This window comes from Orbicella faveolata, unplaced genomic scaffold (genome assembly GCF_042242905.1).
Source record: "Orbicella faveolata isolate gen_17 unplaced genomic scaffold, um_ofav_v1 contig_1, whole genome shotgun sequence".
In the NCBI taxonomy this organism is placed as follows: Eukaryota; Metazoa; Cnidaria; class Anthozoa; order Scleractinia; family Merulinidae; genus Orbicella; species Orbicella faveolata.
Window position 1 is genome coordinate 29,886,330 of NW_028301536.1, and position 13,954 is coordinate 29,900,283.

At 40.3% G+C, this 13,954-nt stretch overlaps 1 protein-coding gene and 1 long non-coding RNA gene across 2 annotated transcripts; one reads left to right on the forward strand and one right to left on the reverse strand.

The window, feature by feature from the left end:
- Positions 1-6,173: 6,173 nt before the first annotated feature.
- On the reverse strand, positions 6,174-7,479 carry LOC149118714 (uncharacterized). The gene is made up of 2 exons (XR_016201538.1): positions 7,152-7,479; positions 6,174-6,765 (listed from the first exon to the last, which is right to left on the reverse strand). It is a non-coding gene; the product is annotated as an uncharacterized LOC149118714 (long non-coding RNA).
- A 2,491-nt stretch (positions 7,480-9,970) lies between these two features.
- Positions 9,971-12,424, forward strand: LOC110052915 (uncharacterized). Its single transcript, XM_020759105.2, has 3 exons — positions 9,971-10,529; positions 10,889-11,016; positions 11,870-12,424. The coding sequence occupies exons 1-2, from the start codon at positions 10,040-10,042 to the stop codon at positions 10,996-10,998; spliced, it is 600 nt and encodes a 199-aa protein (XP_020614764.1). The 5' UTR covers positions 9,971-10,039; the 3' UTR covers positions 10,999-11,016; positions 11,870-12,424.
- Positions 12,425-13,954: the final 1,530 nt, after the last annotated feature.

Here is a 13,954-nt window from a genome sequence, read left to right on the forward strand (position 1 = left end):
GTGACGTGGCAAAGCGTGTTTCGGGGCGCAAGTGAGTTCAAAGTACGGAACTTGATATAGTACACGGGTCATTTTGCAATTTATGTGCGTTGGCTGTTGGACTGGCGTTACATATCTTCGCTACACAGTGCTGACGAGCCCCAAGAAGGGCGAAACAGCTGTCCACTGTTGCGATCCTACTTTATCGGTTCTTGTCATGTTGGTGTCTCGAAACGTTTTTCACGTAGTATCAGCCTTGCAGTCTATTGCTTGTCTTCATACATTTTTTTTTTGGCTGATCAGATCTCTTGTAGATCCTACGTTGGCAGCGTTTATCGTATGTGGTCCCTTGCAGTTTATGGTTTCTCATTCCTGGTGGTGCCCGAGTAACGCGCGAGATCACACGCGAAGTCAGGCACACCTCAGAAAGTAACGTCGTGGAAGCATGCATCTTCTATAACTCGATAGAAACACGGGAAACGCTCTGTTTCTTGAATGTATAAACCTTGATCATACAAAGAGTCAAATGTTCCCTGTGGTTGCATTTCATGTGGTTACATAATGCTGTAGGCTTGGGCTGAGTTGGCTTGGGACTACTCTAAAAGCCAACGGGACCGATTTTGTTCAGAATCACATTACTGAGCCATAAATAGAGGCCAAGGAGGAGTTGGCCAGTCGTGAGTTCTATGTCAGTAAGCTCCAGGCGTGAAAAAGTACACCCAATAAAATACAACACGCCCCAAATTCCCCGAGGCCAAAGTATACGGTTGACAGCGCTAACAACGTATGCCGCATCTCAGTTGGAGAACATCTTGCAAAGGATTAATGAGGTTCATGAACACCCTGAACTCTGATCATTGATTTATCTTGAAGGACTCTTGAAGATACTTAATACAGTACCTGAATAACTTTGACTTTAATCAGTTATTCACAGAACACGAACTAGCGCACGTAAGGCCCAGTTCAGACGCCGAACTTTTCATTAGCCGAACCAAATACATTGAACTAAGTACATGAAAAGTTCGGCGTCTGAATCAGTTAAGAACGGCTATTTGAATTTGGAACGGCCCAGCCGTTCTTCCCGCCTAGCTCAGCCGGGAATTTCGGCTTTGGAACGGCTTTGATTCAGACGTCGAACTTTTCATGAGCCGAACCTAATGTATAAATTATTATAACGTATTTTACAAGCAGTTTTTACTTTGCCTGAAAATCGCTGACATTTCGATGTGTTTTGGTTGAAACTAAATAAAGTTCGGCGAATTAAGTTCGACGTCTGAATCAACAGGTGTACTTTTGATAATTTGGGTCGGTCCAAATTCGAATTAAGTTCGGCTCATGAAAAGTTCGGCGTCTGAACTGGGCCTAACTTGTGTTACAAGTATTGGACGGTAATGAATCAGTCAGTTAATTTTACATTTCAGGTCATAGCTAGAAAGGTTTCTAACAGTCACGAATTTTCTCATACCTCCAGCCCCTTTTGCCCCCCTCCCCCCTTCCCCTCCGTGTTCTTCTTTACCCTACCTTCTACAAACTACAAGCCTGATACGCAGGCTATAAGCCAAGTGAAAATAACCACGCTAAAATGAACAGAGGTTCTTGATTCAGTCATTAGGTTAATCCGTCAGCACGGATTACTTTCGCAAAATAAATCTCTCTTCATACCAGACGAAATGACGTGAATTGTGTTTTTTTACTATTTTACGGGAATATCTAATCCCTTTGATGAAATGCAAAAGAATAATCTGGACGTATTCTGTCATCACGCTAGAGAGCCTGCATGTCCCTGGAAAAAAATAGTCTGAATTTCGTTACTCTCTCTCCTCCTCATAAGGCTTTAATTTGTTGCAGAGAGATGCCGTCTCGATTTTATGAAACCCGAAATTATAGAGAGTAAACTGCTAACAATATAATCGCGACGTTCTTTCACTCCGGTTAAAAATAAAACACACATAAAAAACCGCATCATTTGACCCTGGGAGAAAGACTCGGTCCTCTTTCTGCTCGACCGTAAGAGAAAGGAATCTTAGTGTCGGTTGGTCTTGCAGGCCGTAAGGTACACTATCTCTGACTTTTGAGCTGATCGACTGATCAGACATTAGCTATGGACAAGTGGACCATTATCGCATCACGGAGCTGCACGTGGATCCCTGGCACAATTCATTTTGAAATACCTAATCTCTTGGCGTGTTACCAATATAAACATGCAGAGCAGTGCCCAGTTCTTTTATTTTCGACCCTGCTACACAAGCAAGCCTTGCAGTCTCTGCAGGCTCTTTTATAACCACCCCAAACAGACCAGATTTCTCAGATCAAGTCAATCGCCGGATAATGCATCAATAACTCGGTAGGTCAGTCCTAACTTTGGTCTCTAAAAGACCTAAAATCCGGCTGACGCCGTCGACTGACCATTAGGCTCGAATTATATTGAATAAATCGTAATCGTGACCAAAGGGACTTGACTGACTTCATGAAGGTAAGGTTCTCCCAAGTACTCCAAGAGCTTTCTTCGTCCTGTAGCAGATTTCATTTTCCTAAGCCTGGGAAACATGACCTTTCTTGTACTGTATTGGTTTTAAAATGCGTTTGTTTAGCCCTCCGGCTTTTGAATGAACGGACAATGCCTTCCACTATTCGGTAGTGCTTTGCTGGGTTTTCTCGCTTATTCTTGCAATTGTATCATTCGAACTGGTTCTGTTGTATGCTAGCTGGTACTACCATAATGTTGCGTTATATTTGCTCATTCTCACGACTTCTGCCAAGTGAATTGTGGACTCAAGTTATTTAAATGAAACCTTGGTTTAAACCAAAGTCAACAATAATAACATGAGCGGAATATGAGCAACAGAAAGATTGTCGACAAGGTATAACTTTACGCGTAAGTACTCAGTAAGTTGGTCACGTGCTCTTTACGGTGGCTTGCGGTACAATATGGATCATAACGGCGGCAATTTGTTTTGTTTCTACCAATTTAAGTGTCAGAATATTTTTTCCTTGTTTCTAATTGTTTTTAAGGCTACCGAGGGCTTCGTTTAGGTCTTAAACACTTCACTACGTAGTCAGTCTTCTCTATAGTCAAGGAATTTACCCTGTTCACTTATTTCGCAACTTTCTTCGCAATTTCCTAACTCGTAAACTTATGTCCAGAAATGATGTCTTCGAAAGAAAACATGGAACCTCGAGATCGCAAGCGTTTATCCCATCCCACGTGAACCTACGCAGCGTTGTTAATTTTCATTGAGTCATCCATTACGTACGCGATGCCTGTCTGGGGTGGGCCGGGGTTAATCAGACAGAGTTATTTAACACATTGGAAAGACAACACTGCTGTGCTGCTAGAATTATTTTTGAACTTTCAACGGACATGCCAACGGTTGACGTTTTAGCTACCGTTAAGTGGAATACTTTAACACATCTGTATCAATGTTTTTTAATTAAACTTTGTTACAAGGGTTATCATGGCATGCTCCCTCGCATTTTAGCTGAACAGATCTTCTTCAACAGATCTTCTTCAAGACTGAAGCATGGGCTCATAGCTCCTAGTTTTGCCTTCAAATACGTTCAAAACTCCATGGGGCTGTCCAGGCTCTGAAACGCTATAGGGTGATCAAACGAATCGATACTAGAGTGCACAGACGTGAAATCCTTTTTGAAAAATGTTAAGGATTTTAATTTTAATGTCTTAGCCCCACAAATACTCAACAACAGATCTGAGAATTTTATCTGTTTTTAACCATTGACTTAATTTAACAAAATCATATCTTTTATAAGAATGATTTTTATCCTTTAATTGTAGCTTCTTAATTATTCTAAGCATTTGAATCTTTTTATTTGAGTACACGACCCCACAAGCTTGTTAGCTTTGAATTTTTTTTTTTCATCGTGTATAAATAATGGTTGTATGCAGCGGCGGGTCTAGGGGCCTGACCCCTCCCCCCTTATTTTGGGTAAAAAAAAGAAAAAATCACAGAAGGAAGAAAAGACGGTAGGGCAAGCAAAACAAACCCGTCTCCCCGCCCCCCTCACCCCCAATAGCTCAAGGTCTGAATCCGCCACTAGTATGGATGTATACATGTATGTTTTTCGTACCACAAAGCAGACTTGAAAATACATATTCACTAGAAACCTGCTTTGTTTTAGACGAATGTAAAAGCCTGTTATTTTCTAGAGACTTAATCAGAGCACAAGAGTGTTAGACATCAGATAGCTGCTCTTCGAATTGATTCAGTTTTAACTATCGAAAATCCGTTACTCATTGCGCTGGTCTCACTGAATAGCGCAGCGCAGCTGATATGATGAACATAAAGTCAGACTTGGAACGAGAAGAAATACGTTTTCACGTCCTCACTTACTTTATACACTTTTATACAAATCCTCTCTTATCATTTAAATCAGTGACAATTTCAGATTTCTTTCAGTGTATCCTCATTAATTTAGTAAATTCTTGCGGAGCAAAAGATATTCCTCGTGCTATATCGCATCTGAATTATTGCTCCATCCATTGCGTGTCTAGGAATGGTGAAACAGGTGTCGTTTCAATCAACAGATGAGGGCCGGGGGCGTACTTCCGTTTGAGGATAACTCGTCGCTTGGGTGAAAAATGAAACTTCAGGTTGATGTCTGGTAAAATTGTTATTCTCTGGAACGATCTTTCTTTTTGCACAAAAAGTTGGAGTCTCGTGTTCGTTCAGTCATCCGGTGATCGTAAGAGTTACTGACTAGCCCTCTTCAAAGTCCGAGCCACGCAACTCAGCCACTTTACAGAAAGGAGTGCCTTAACCGTTGTTGTGAACCAGCCGAGATAGTTCATCTAAAGAAATACGGAATTACTCTCCAAAAAATGAGGTTAGAAAAGATTGTATGGTGAATTAAAAGAAAGTTGCGAAACGGCACGCTTGATTGCTAAGGTAACGAGGCAAAATTTCCACACGTGTTTTCTTTTTCTTTCTTTCTTTCAGTTTTGTTTCTTTGTCTAGAACCTGTCCGCGTGTTTGATGTGTGACGAATTGTAACAATAGTACCAATGCTTTTAAACAAGGTTCCTTAGCAGGTTTGAATGAAAATGAAAAAACTTAACAACATAACAATGCTCGAACTTTCAAAGAAACGATGAACACACGAGTTTCTCCTACCGACACTATACAATGAGTGACTGGACTTAAAAAAAGGCCGGCATCCATGCCACACTACGCCCGAGGAATTTAAAATAGGAGGTCACACTCTGAAAACGCAGCAAATTAATGTTTTCGGTCCACACTACGCCGGAGGATTTTAAAAACGCAACAATCACCAGTCATTTTGTACCCTGTGATCAGGCTCATCGCGTGGCAACTGAAAAGAGAGGAAAGATGTCTGCCTTCATACTTTTTTCCTCACGAAGAGCCTGCTCGCAGACTACGGTCAAGGAGAACTGAAAGGAACACTCAGTCAGGGAAATCACATGATTATCGTGACGCCATCTTTTTCGAAAAGCTCCGTTTTCAAAATGTTTTCCGTCCATACGAAACGAAAACTCGACGTTTTCAAATTACTCCGGTTTGAACTGAGAGCGTTTTCGAAAAGCTTCGTTTTCGCGACGGATTAGTGTGGACGGGAGGCCTAACCGTAGAAATAAATCTGCGTTTTCACATTTCTCCGGCGTAGAGTGGATGAAGCCTAAATTTTTGTCAATGAATCGAAACTATAAAACATTTGAAAATGCAAAATCACAGCTAGGGAGGGAAGTCACTGTTTCAGTTTTAAAAGTGAATACATGTCAAATATCTTTGGATCTTTGCCGTAGATATTTGTTTTCCCCAGTGATGCTTCTTCATTTATTAGCTCTTGTGTACTGTCGCAATCGTCAGGAATCCAGTGTGTTGCCATGCGCTGAAAGTTGAAAGATGGCGCCGGGAATGTATACTTGGCCGTAAATTCTCCTTTCGTGCTGACCTTTCCCCTTTTCTTGCCTTTTCTAAGACCAAAATTGCTTAATGTGCTCAGCTTATTGCACCAGGTAAGGTGTTGATTTTGTTTGCGTTCATCTACTGAATCAGTCAGAGACAGAGATTATTTTTACTGTTGCAACTTTGATTATTTTGCAAGCACAGTAGCTCACTGTGGGGTCTACGTACGGAAACTCTGCGGATTGTAATCAGAGGGGCAATTTACAGTTCTTAATTTGTCACTAGTCGATTTCGAAGTGAATTCTCTCTCTGTCACTGTTACTATGTTTATTCTTTTTCAGTAATTGTTGTTATTATTAGAATTTATTATTCTTTCGTTCATTTTTGTTATTATCTGCCTTTTTAAGCCAAGAAAGGCTTTATAATAACATACCCGATCTCCATTTTCGTTGTAAAAGGGCGCCAGTAACTTTTGCCAAAGTACCGTTGTTGTAATTCCGTAGCCATGTTTCCGTTAGAAATCAGAGGAGGTTGGACACGCGCCGAACTGAATTAAATACAGTTCACTTTTGTTAATTTGATTTCTGTCTTCATCTCCTCTAGCTCCCCTAAGGATGAGTTTCCTAATCCTATTTATTACCTTTTCCACAGGAGACTATGATCTAGTCTCTTGCTCTCTATTACTGTAGGTTTGGAAAACTACTAACAAACTAAAAGGCGAAATGGCAACGTTAGAAGAGGCTACTTAAAGCTCAGCAGGTCAAAGTACTTCCTTTGTTATAACGTTTCCCTGAAGCTTAAGGCAGGCACGTGGTCCGGATGTCCGGGATGTCCTTTTCTCGCTACATTTCAGTGAACTCTGCTATTCCGAGAGCGTGGGTTCCAGATAGTCGATAGCAAGTGACTGAAAGGCAAAAAAACAATAGCGAAAAAAGTATTATAGACAAATGTATGGATATTAAAAACGCTATTGAGCGCTTTCTAGCACAACTACATATCCCTGAGACTTGGTCTACGCAGTCCTTTGTCTATTACCATTTAACTTTCCTATTCATAAATTGTTGAGGATTCAATGTTTTATAAAATTATTTGCCATGGGATTCCCACACCGTAATTTCTGACGCGTGTTGTCTTCCTATCACGATCGCTTCCAAAACGGTGGTAAGGTCTTTAGTACGCGGATCCGCTGTATAATTTGGAGGCGTACTGAGAGAAGACTGTTCACTCTGATAACAGATTGTATGTAACAAAGTGTTCTAACAACGGAAAGCTCATTGGCATTCAGTTTACCTGGCTAAAGCAAACATTCTCGAGGTGATTTTACCATTCGCTCCGCTGTCATACTTGGTATGTTATGCATAGAAAACGTGGCGCAATTAGGAACGTAAAAATCATGTGAGGCGTGAAAGACGAAATGAAGGTGATGTCTTTCAGTGTATTCTCTCGTGTTTGGCTTGGGGCTTTGCTGAAACACTCATGTAAACAGACGCTAGCAGGCTTCTATATCAGTCGTCTGTACGTCTGTTGCTGCTTACTGAAAGGCTAAATTCCGACCACTAATGTGGCAGAAAAATGGCAAGAGACAAAACAAAAAGCGCAGCACAAAGGCAATTTAATAAAACACAATATTACATGCAACCGGTGGCGAGGGCGGGAAGGATCCGGAGATTACGAGCGTTTGCATCTGATTGGCTAATTAGATAACATCTGATTTTACTTGTTTTACTACCAGTTGAATGTATGGCTGGCAGTAAACATGTTTGGCCTGTTCGTTCCGTGGAAATAAGTCAAAAATAGAAGACAAAAGCAATGTAAATGGACGTCTCCAACGTTGACCACTCCAACGTTGAAATCCGGCACTTTTGGATTAACCCTAAGAGAAATGTCCTCCGTCACAAACTGAATATTTTAGTTTTTGTTTTTCTTTGCTAGTCCTCAGTTTATGAAACTACTCCATTCAGCAACCGAGGAGGAGCTGAGTAAATCTGTGACGAGACTTTGTAGAGCTTTACTTGTACAGCCATTTTACAGCGGGTAAATTTTACTTATTCCATTGTCCCGTATGGGAATTTCAATCTTGCAACACAATCAATAGAGCCGCTCGTGCCAGCTGGCGCACTGGGCCAGTTTCAACACAGTTTGAACTTAAATAATCACACCTTACATAGCTTTGTCAAGGCAAACGAAAACACGGTTTTCAGTTTCCACAAAACCAGTGTCTTTTGGCCTGACTTTTATTTCAGATTTTGTTCTTAACAATGATCCGCTGATTTTGTCGGCATCTCACTGTTCAGGATGGCTCAGCGACCCACAGGTGGTACACATCAATTTTCTTCGATTTGTTCCTCTACCATCCTCTTTAAACCATGTTTTATTAATACGATTGAAACTGTGTAAGAACCAGAAAGAACATCCAATAAAGTTGTCTGTCAATACTGCTTATGCTGAGATGCAGTTCTGGCGTTTTGGCATTTTCTTTCTGATTTGTGACAAATTAAGACGCATGCTTGGCTAGCCGACGACAACAATCGGTAAACAAAGCAAAATAAACAATTAGCTACTAAGAACACATAATTAAGCCTGCACGTGTCTTTATTGTTATGCTTTATTTTATTTTCTAAATTGATTTTTCAAGATCGTCATTAAAGTTTAAATTCCCTAAACTGATCTCAGATTATTTTTCTCTAATCGCCGGACGGAAAGTAGCGCACGCAAAACTGCGCGACGTTGTCACGAGCCAAAGGGCTGGTAACTTGGTACGTTAAACTAACAACTAATAAACACGCTTAGCCCATTTGAATAACAAAGCTTAAAGTTACCCTCTCTAAGGTGCAATTATTCAAAAAGTTACTGTGTTATTACTTGAAAGGAAAGCAAGCACACCTGGAAACCACTTAAAACACGAACTAAACATGTTAAGAGTCCACACCACCCTTTCATGGGGCGTTTTTAGCTGGTCCTCCACTCTTTAGGACTATAGAGAAGTTTTTTTTTGTTACAATCAGACGACATTCTAATAAACTAAGGTGGTATTTTAAGATTCTTCCCTGAACAAACAGCACATACAGAGTATTTTCATAAAAGACAACCTGTGTACCTGGCGACAAGGGGTTTAAGCAAATGAAACTTTGCTAAAGAGACGTTTAATTTCCTCTAACGTACACAATACATATCATTAGTCGACCTTCAATTGCAAAGTGCCATTCAACCACGCGGACGATACCGTAAACAAGACTTTATTCGTTGAATGGGCTTCCATTCTCATTATAAATTGTGCGGCGTTTGATTGCTTGTTCTTGGTCATGATACTGATTTAAGTCCAGCCTTACTGTGAGACCCGTGCAATTGTTTTCTTTAAACCCCCACGCCACGTGCGCTTAGTTTAAAACAAAGAAAGTTCATGATGAAAAGTTTACAATGAAATAAAGCAATTTATTTGATAAAACAAACAAATAGTCGCTTTAATTTACGCCAGGGCAAGCCATTATTGGCTTTAGAGCTACTGGAAGTGAATACTTTTGAGCAAAAAGATGAGTACTTCAAAGCTCAACTTGAGCGACTTTTCCTGTAGTTCTCGTGGTTCGTCAAGACTGTGAGAGGGTTGTGACGCTGTTGCGAAGCGTGGCAACGCAGTGTAACACTATTCAAATGTTAATACACACGTGTCCTTATGATTAACAACATCTGCGCTCTTTAACTGTAAATTTACATCTTTGCACGTTTATCATAGTTGAGGAAATGACTCAAAGCATAGAGGTGTTAAAATTGAGCCCTCAATAAAACAACGACCAAACTTGCTTTATCGACCAAACTGTGGGCATATCAAGACCTACGTAAGAATATAAGTTAAAGACCGCTGCGAAAATGAAATACGGCCATTTTCGAAAATAATATAAACTGAAAGAATTTATTTTCTCCTGTCCTCTTTTTCATCTGGGAAGAGGACAACGAAAACAAAGGAAGTTGTTCGCAAGGTAATTTAAATATCTTTTGTTTCTTGTGAAAGAAGTTCTCGCGCCAAAACTGCAGGACGTTAAGTTGTTACTATAGAGATGAGCTCTCGGCCAATGAGGTGACTGTTTGTAATTTTACTCACGGCTATTTATTGCAGTTACGTATTTTATACGACGTGAGAGTCTTCAAAGCTGGTGCTAGTATAGTAGTTTCCACCATCAGAAATGACTGCAACTCAAGTACGTGTTCCCCCATCTTGTCCTCGGAGAGTGAGGCCGAACATTATTCCAAGTCGTTCAGTCTGCAGACAGCTGTTTGGACCGGTGAATCACGAGCAAATGAAGGCAGATTTGCTTCGCGAGAAGAGGAAGATGAGCGAGGAAAACGCTCAGACGTGGAACTTCGACTTCGAGAATGGAGTTCCTTTGGTTGGAAGATACGTTTGGGAAAGAATTTGCTCCACCTTGACGACTGAAAAGCCAGGTTCTAGTTTGCCTGACAGTGTCAATGAGACAGGAACGAATGAACGCTTGGGTTGTTTCAGTCTTCCTTCTACGGAACTTATTACTACGGCTACTACGACGACAAGTTCTGGCGCGACCAAGTGTCCAGTATCGAATGACTCGTGTACTAATCAGGCGGAAAACGACTTAGTAGAAACAAAAAAACGCTTTAGACACATCAGGAAGACAAGATCTACGGGAAAAATCACGGGTAAGTCAAAAGATTGTTTTTGTTTTCACCATTTACATCTTTATTGTAACGCTCTTTCTAAAGCGTCGTTTTGCTCTTTTCGCAGGCACGATGTAAATATCGTGTTATTCGATTCATGAGATAGTTCGTGTTTCAACAGCGCGTAACATTTGCTTGCAATTTACTCTTCGCTATTCGGCCAATATTTTGCCCTCTGAAATGTCGCTCGTGCAAGATTAATCTATGTAGGCGAGGTTATTAGATGTAGTAACGATAATAGCTTTTTTGTCAACCGGGTCAAATACAATGAAATGAGAGCGAAATCCATGTCATCGATTTGCATTGGTTTTCACTAATCCTTTGTAATCTCTTCTCTCCAGATCTGCTACGATCGACGAAACAAAGAAAGTGTGAGAAGAGATCGCGTCCAACCAGAAGAGATTCAAAACCGAAACAAACAAGTATGGACTTGTTCGTCCGCAAACATTAGCTTCAACTTTTCAAAAAGGTCAGTGTTTTTGAAAGCCCCTAGCAATTAACTTACTATCGGGTCAATGTGTCGATAAGAATTTACTACGCGCGGAACACTTTCCGTGACGAAACTAGAAACAACTAGCCTCGTTGGGCAGTGTTTTCACTGCACTCGCGTTTGGATTATTCCCCAAGGACGTCTGTTGACGTGCTATGAAGAACAATTTGTTCCCGAGCTACAGTTTGTTTGTCTTCCGTCAAACAAAACCATCGGATTAGCGATCACCAACCTCGCTGCAGAATAACTATTTACCTAACGAATTCATCTTAGTTGGAAGGCGCGTGCCAGTAGGTATACGGTAATAATTGTTGAACTCGATTCGTGCAGTTATACGCCAAACAATTTCTATTGATACAAGTACACTTGAAACCTTATACGTCAAATTGATATTGGAGCATGAACATTGTTGCAGAAAATATTCATACCCACCTCATGGATGGGGGGGGGGGGGGGGGGGGGAGGTGGGTGGTTACAAACTAAAATACTCTTTGGGAAGGGAAGAGTAAAGAAATTTTTTGGAACAGCACATTGCCAAAGTGTACTCTATGAAAAGGAACTGAAGCCAGTCCAAACAATTCTGGGCATTAACATGTAAGCCCTATGAAAACCTGTGATTAAAGGAGGGGATTTATTTCACTGATATTTCAAGATGATTTTCCTGTGATTCTTGTGGTCAGCATTGCTTCCCAGAACGTAGAAACTTCAAATTAGTTAACTTTTTGAATTATATCATTAGGGAATTCAATAATGGCTCCAATATAATCTTAAAAATATGTGTTATGTTTATTTATGGGTTGATGGTAATAAATTTTTAATTTACCTTTTATAGATCCTTGGAATTATCACACAGTCAGAGTAACTGGTCCTGTTGTGGACTCAACGGAATGGAGATTATTTGTTGTACATAATATTCAAAAGTTTCAAGTCTGGAAATAACATGTAAATAAATACTGAAGATATTCAAGAATACACAAAATTATGTAATATAGCTAGCAAATGAAAAGAAAACTATTGCTAAAATACAACTGTCAAAAAACACAGTTTCAACTTTTGGAGCAAAGACATTTTATAATTATTGTCATTAAAAAGATACACAACACAAACTAGCCAATAAAGTTGGTTTAAGTGTACACTGTACCTTAGTCAATTGATCACAAGTTCTGTTCAAAATCAACTACTTTCTCAGGTATCATTGATACACACACAGATAGTGATGTGTTAGATTTTTAGAGGCATTTACAGTTATGTTTAATAGTTTTGTTAGATAAGATTGAGTAAGTTCAGCCCAACAACTCAAGACTTACTTGAAAATAGATCATCTTCAAGGTTACATTGGTAATTCACCTCTGTTATATGTAATTAAAAGAAAACACTTAAGTTCTAATAGTATTTTGGCTCCTCTTTGTATGTTAATTTTGTATAATTCTTAAAAAAAAGCAAAGTCACTCTGAAAGGAAGTTCACCTTTTAAACCTTTTCAGTGCAAAATATTTTAAAGAAAACAGGGGGTTGAATATAAGAAAGCAAGTTCTAATTTTTTGCAGGGGCGATTGAACTTCTAAGGCTGACTCTTGCCCTAATGAAGGTGTCCTCTGAGCCGAGTCTTGTGCTGAGCCAAGTGTGAAAACAGTACTTTTACATGCCCCATGCAATGTGCACTTCCAGAAAATATCCATATTCCCCCCCCCCCCCCACAGAAGGGATTGGAATTTCCTGGGGGATAGGGAGGTGTTAGAAAAAATCCCTTCCGTGGGGGAGGTATGGATATTTTCTGGAACTACACAATTCGCAGGTGTACAAGTATGAGAATTGGGGATAATGACAAGTGACCCACAACCCTTTGCTCTGCATCCAAGTCCCCTGCAGTCGGCATTGTCTGCATTGGATTTGTGCAAGACCCAAAATAAAAAAAAAAGAAATGTAGCAGTGCTCAACGATATGGCTGTTTCCATTGCATCCCTTTACCTTGGCACATGTGGGGTTCAATTAAGAACCTTCTTTGTAACCAAATTCTCATAGTTAAATTTGGGTTTTTGATAAGAGCCCTATTAAAATTCAAGACTGAAAGTGACAGAACAAAGTGAAATTAAGTTAGGTTTAAGAATACGCATTTATGCACAACTGAAGGCTTGTTGTAGTGTGCATGAGGACTTTAGAGGCCAGGGGCCCATTTCTTGAAAGCCCCAGAAACGTTTTGGGCCCGGAAAGCCGCAGCAAAATCTCGAACCTTACGATTACAGAGCTGTTTTATTCACATATTCTCAATATGAACAGAGGTTCCCTTCATACAAGAAGTTTCAAGCGTATGCACTTCTCCATTTTAGATACAGATGAACTAACCATGGCTTAACGGGCCCAAAAAGTTTTCGGGGCTTTTGAGAAACAGGCCCCAGGTGCGAAAAAATGTAAGAAAAATTACGAGTTTGGCTCGAAGGTAAATTAATGCATGTACTCGCACTCATCAGAAGGTATTGAGGATGAGGATGGTGTTTCTACCCCTTCCTGCACCAATTCAAATTACTTTATCTCTTGTGGGGATCTTCTGATGGGGTTTCTGGAAGACCCAAATAGCGAATAGCAAATAGTGCCGAATAGTGAATAGTATGAATAGTGGCGGATAGTCGCAAATAGTGGCAAATAGGGAGGGGGGGGGGGGGAGGGAAATAGTGACCAATGACAAAATTTGGTACCCAGCCAGTACCTCGCAGTCAACCTCGCAGTGTAGATGCTCATCAGGACAAGGTGTTTCTAAACGTAATTTCTGTTTTCGCCGCTGTTAAAGCGTAAATACGTCTTTATTAGGTTATCCTTGTGTTTTCTTAATGTCGGCAATGGACAGCCCTGACCTGAGTCCTGAGAAGATAAGGTAATAAATTTACTGAAATTCTGTCGCTTAATATTTGGATAATTAATGC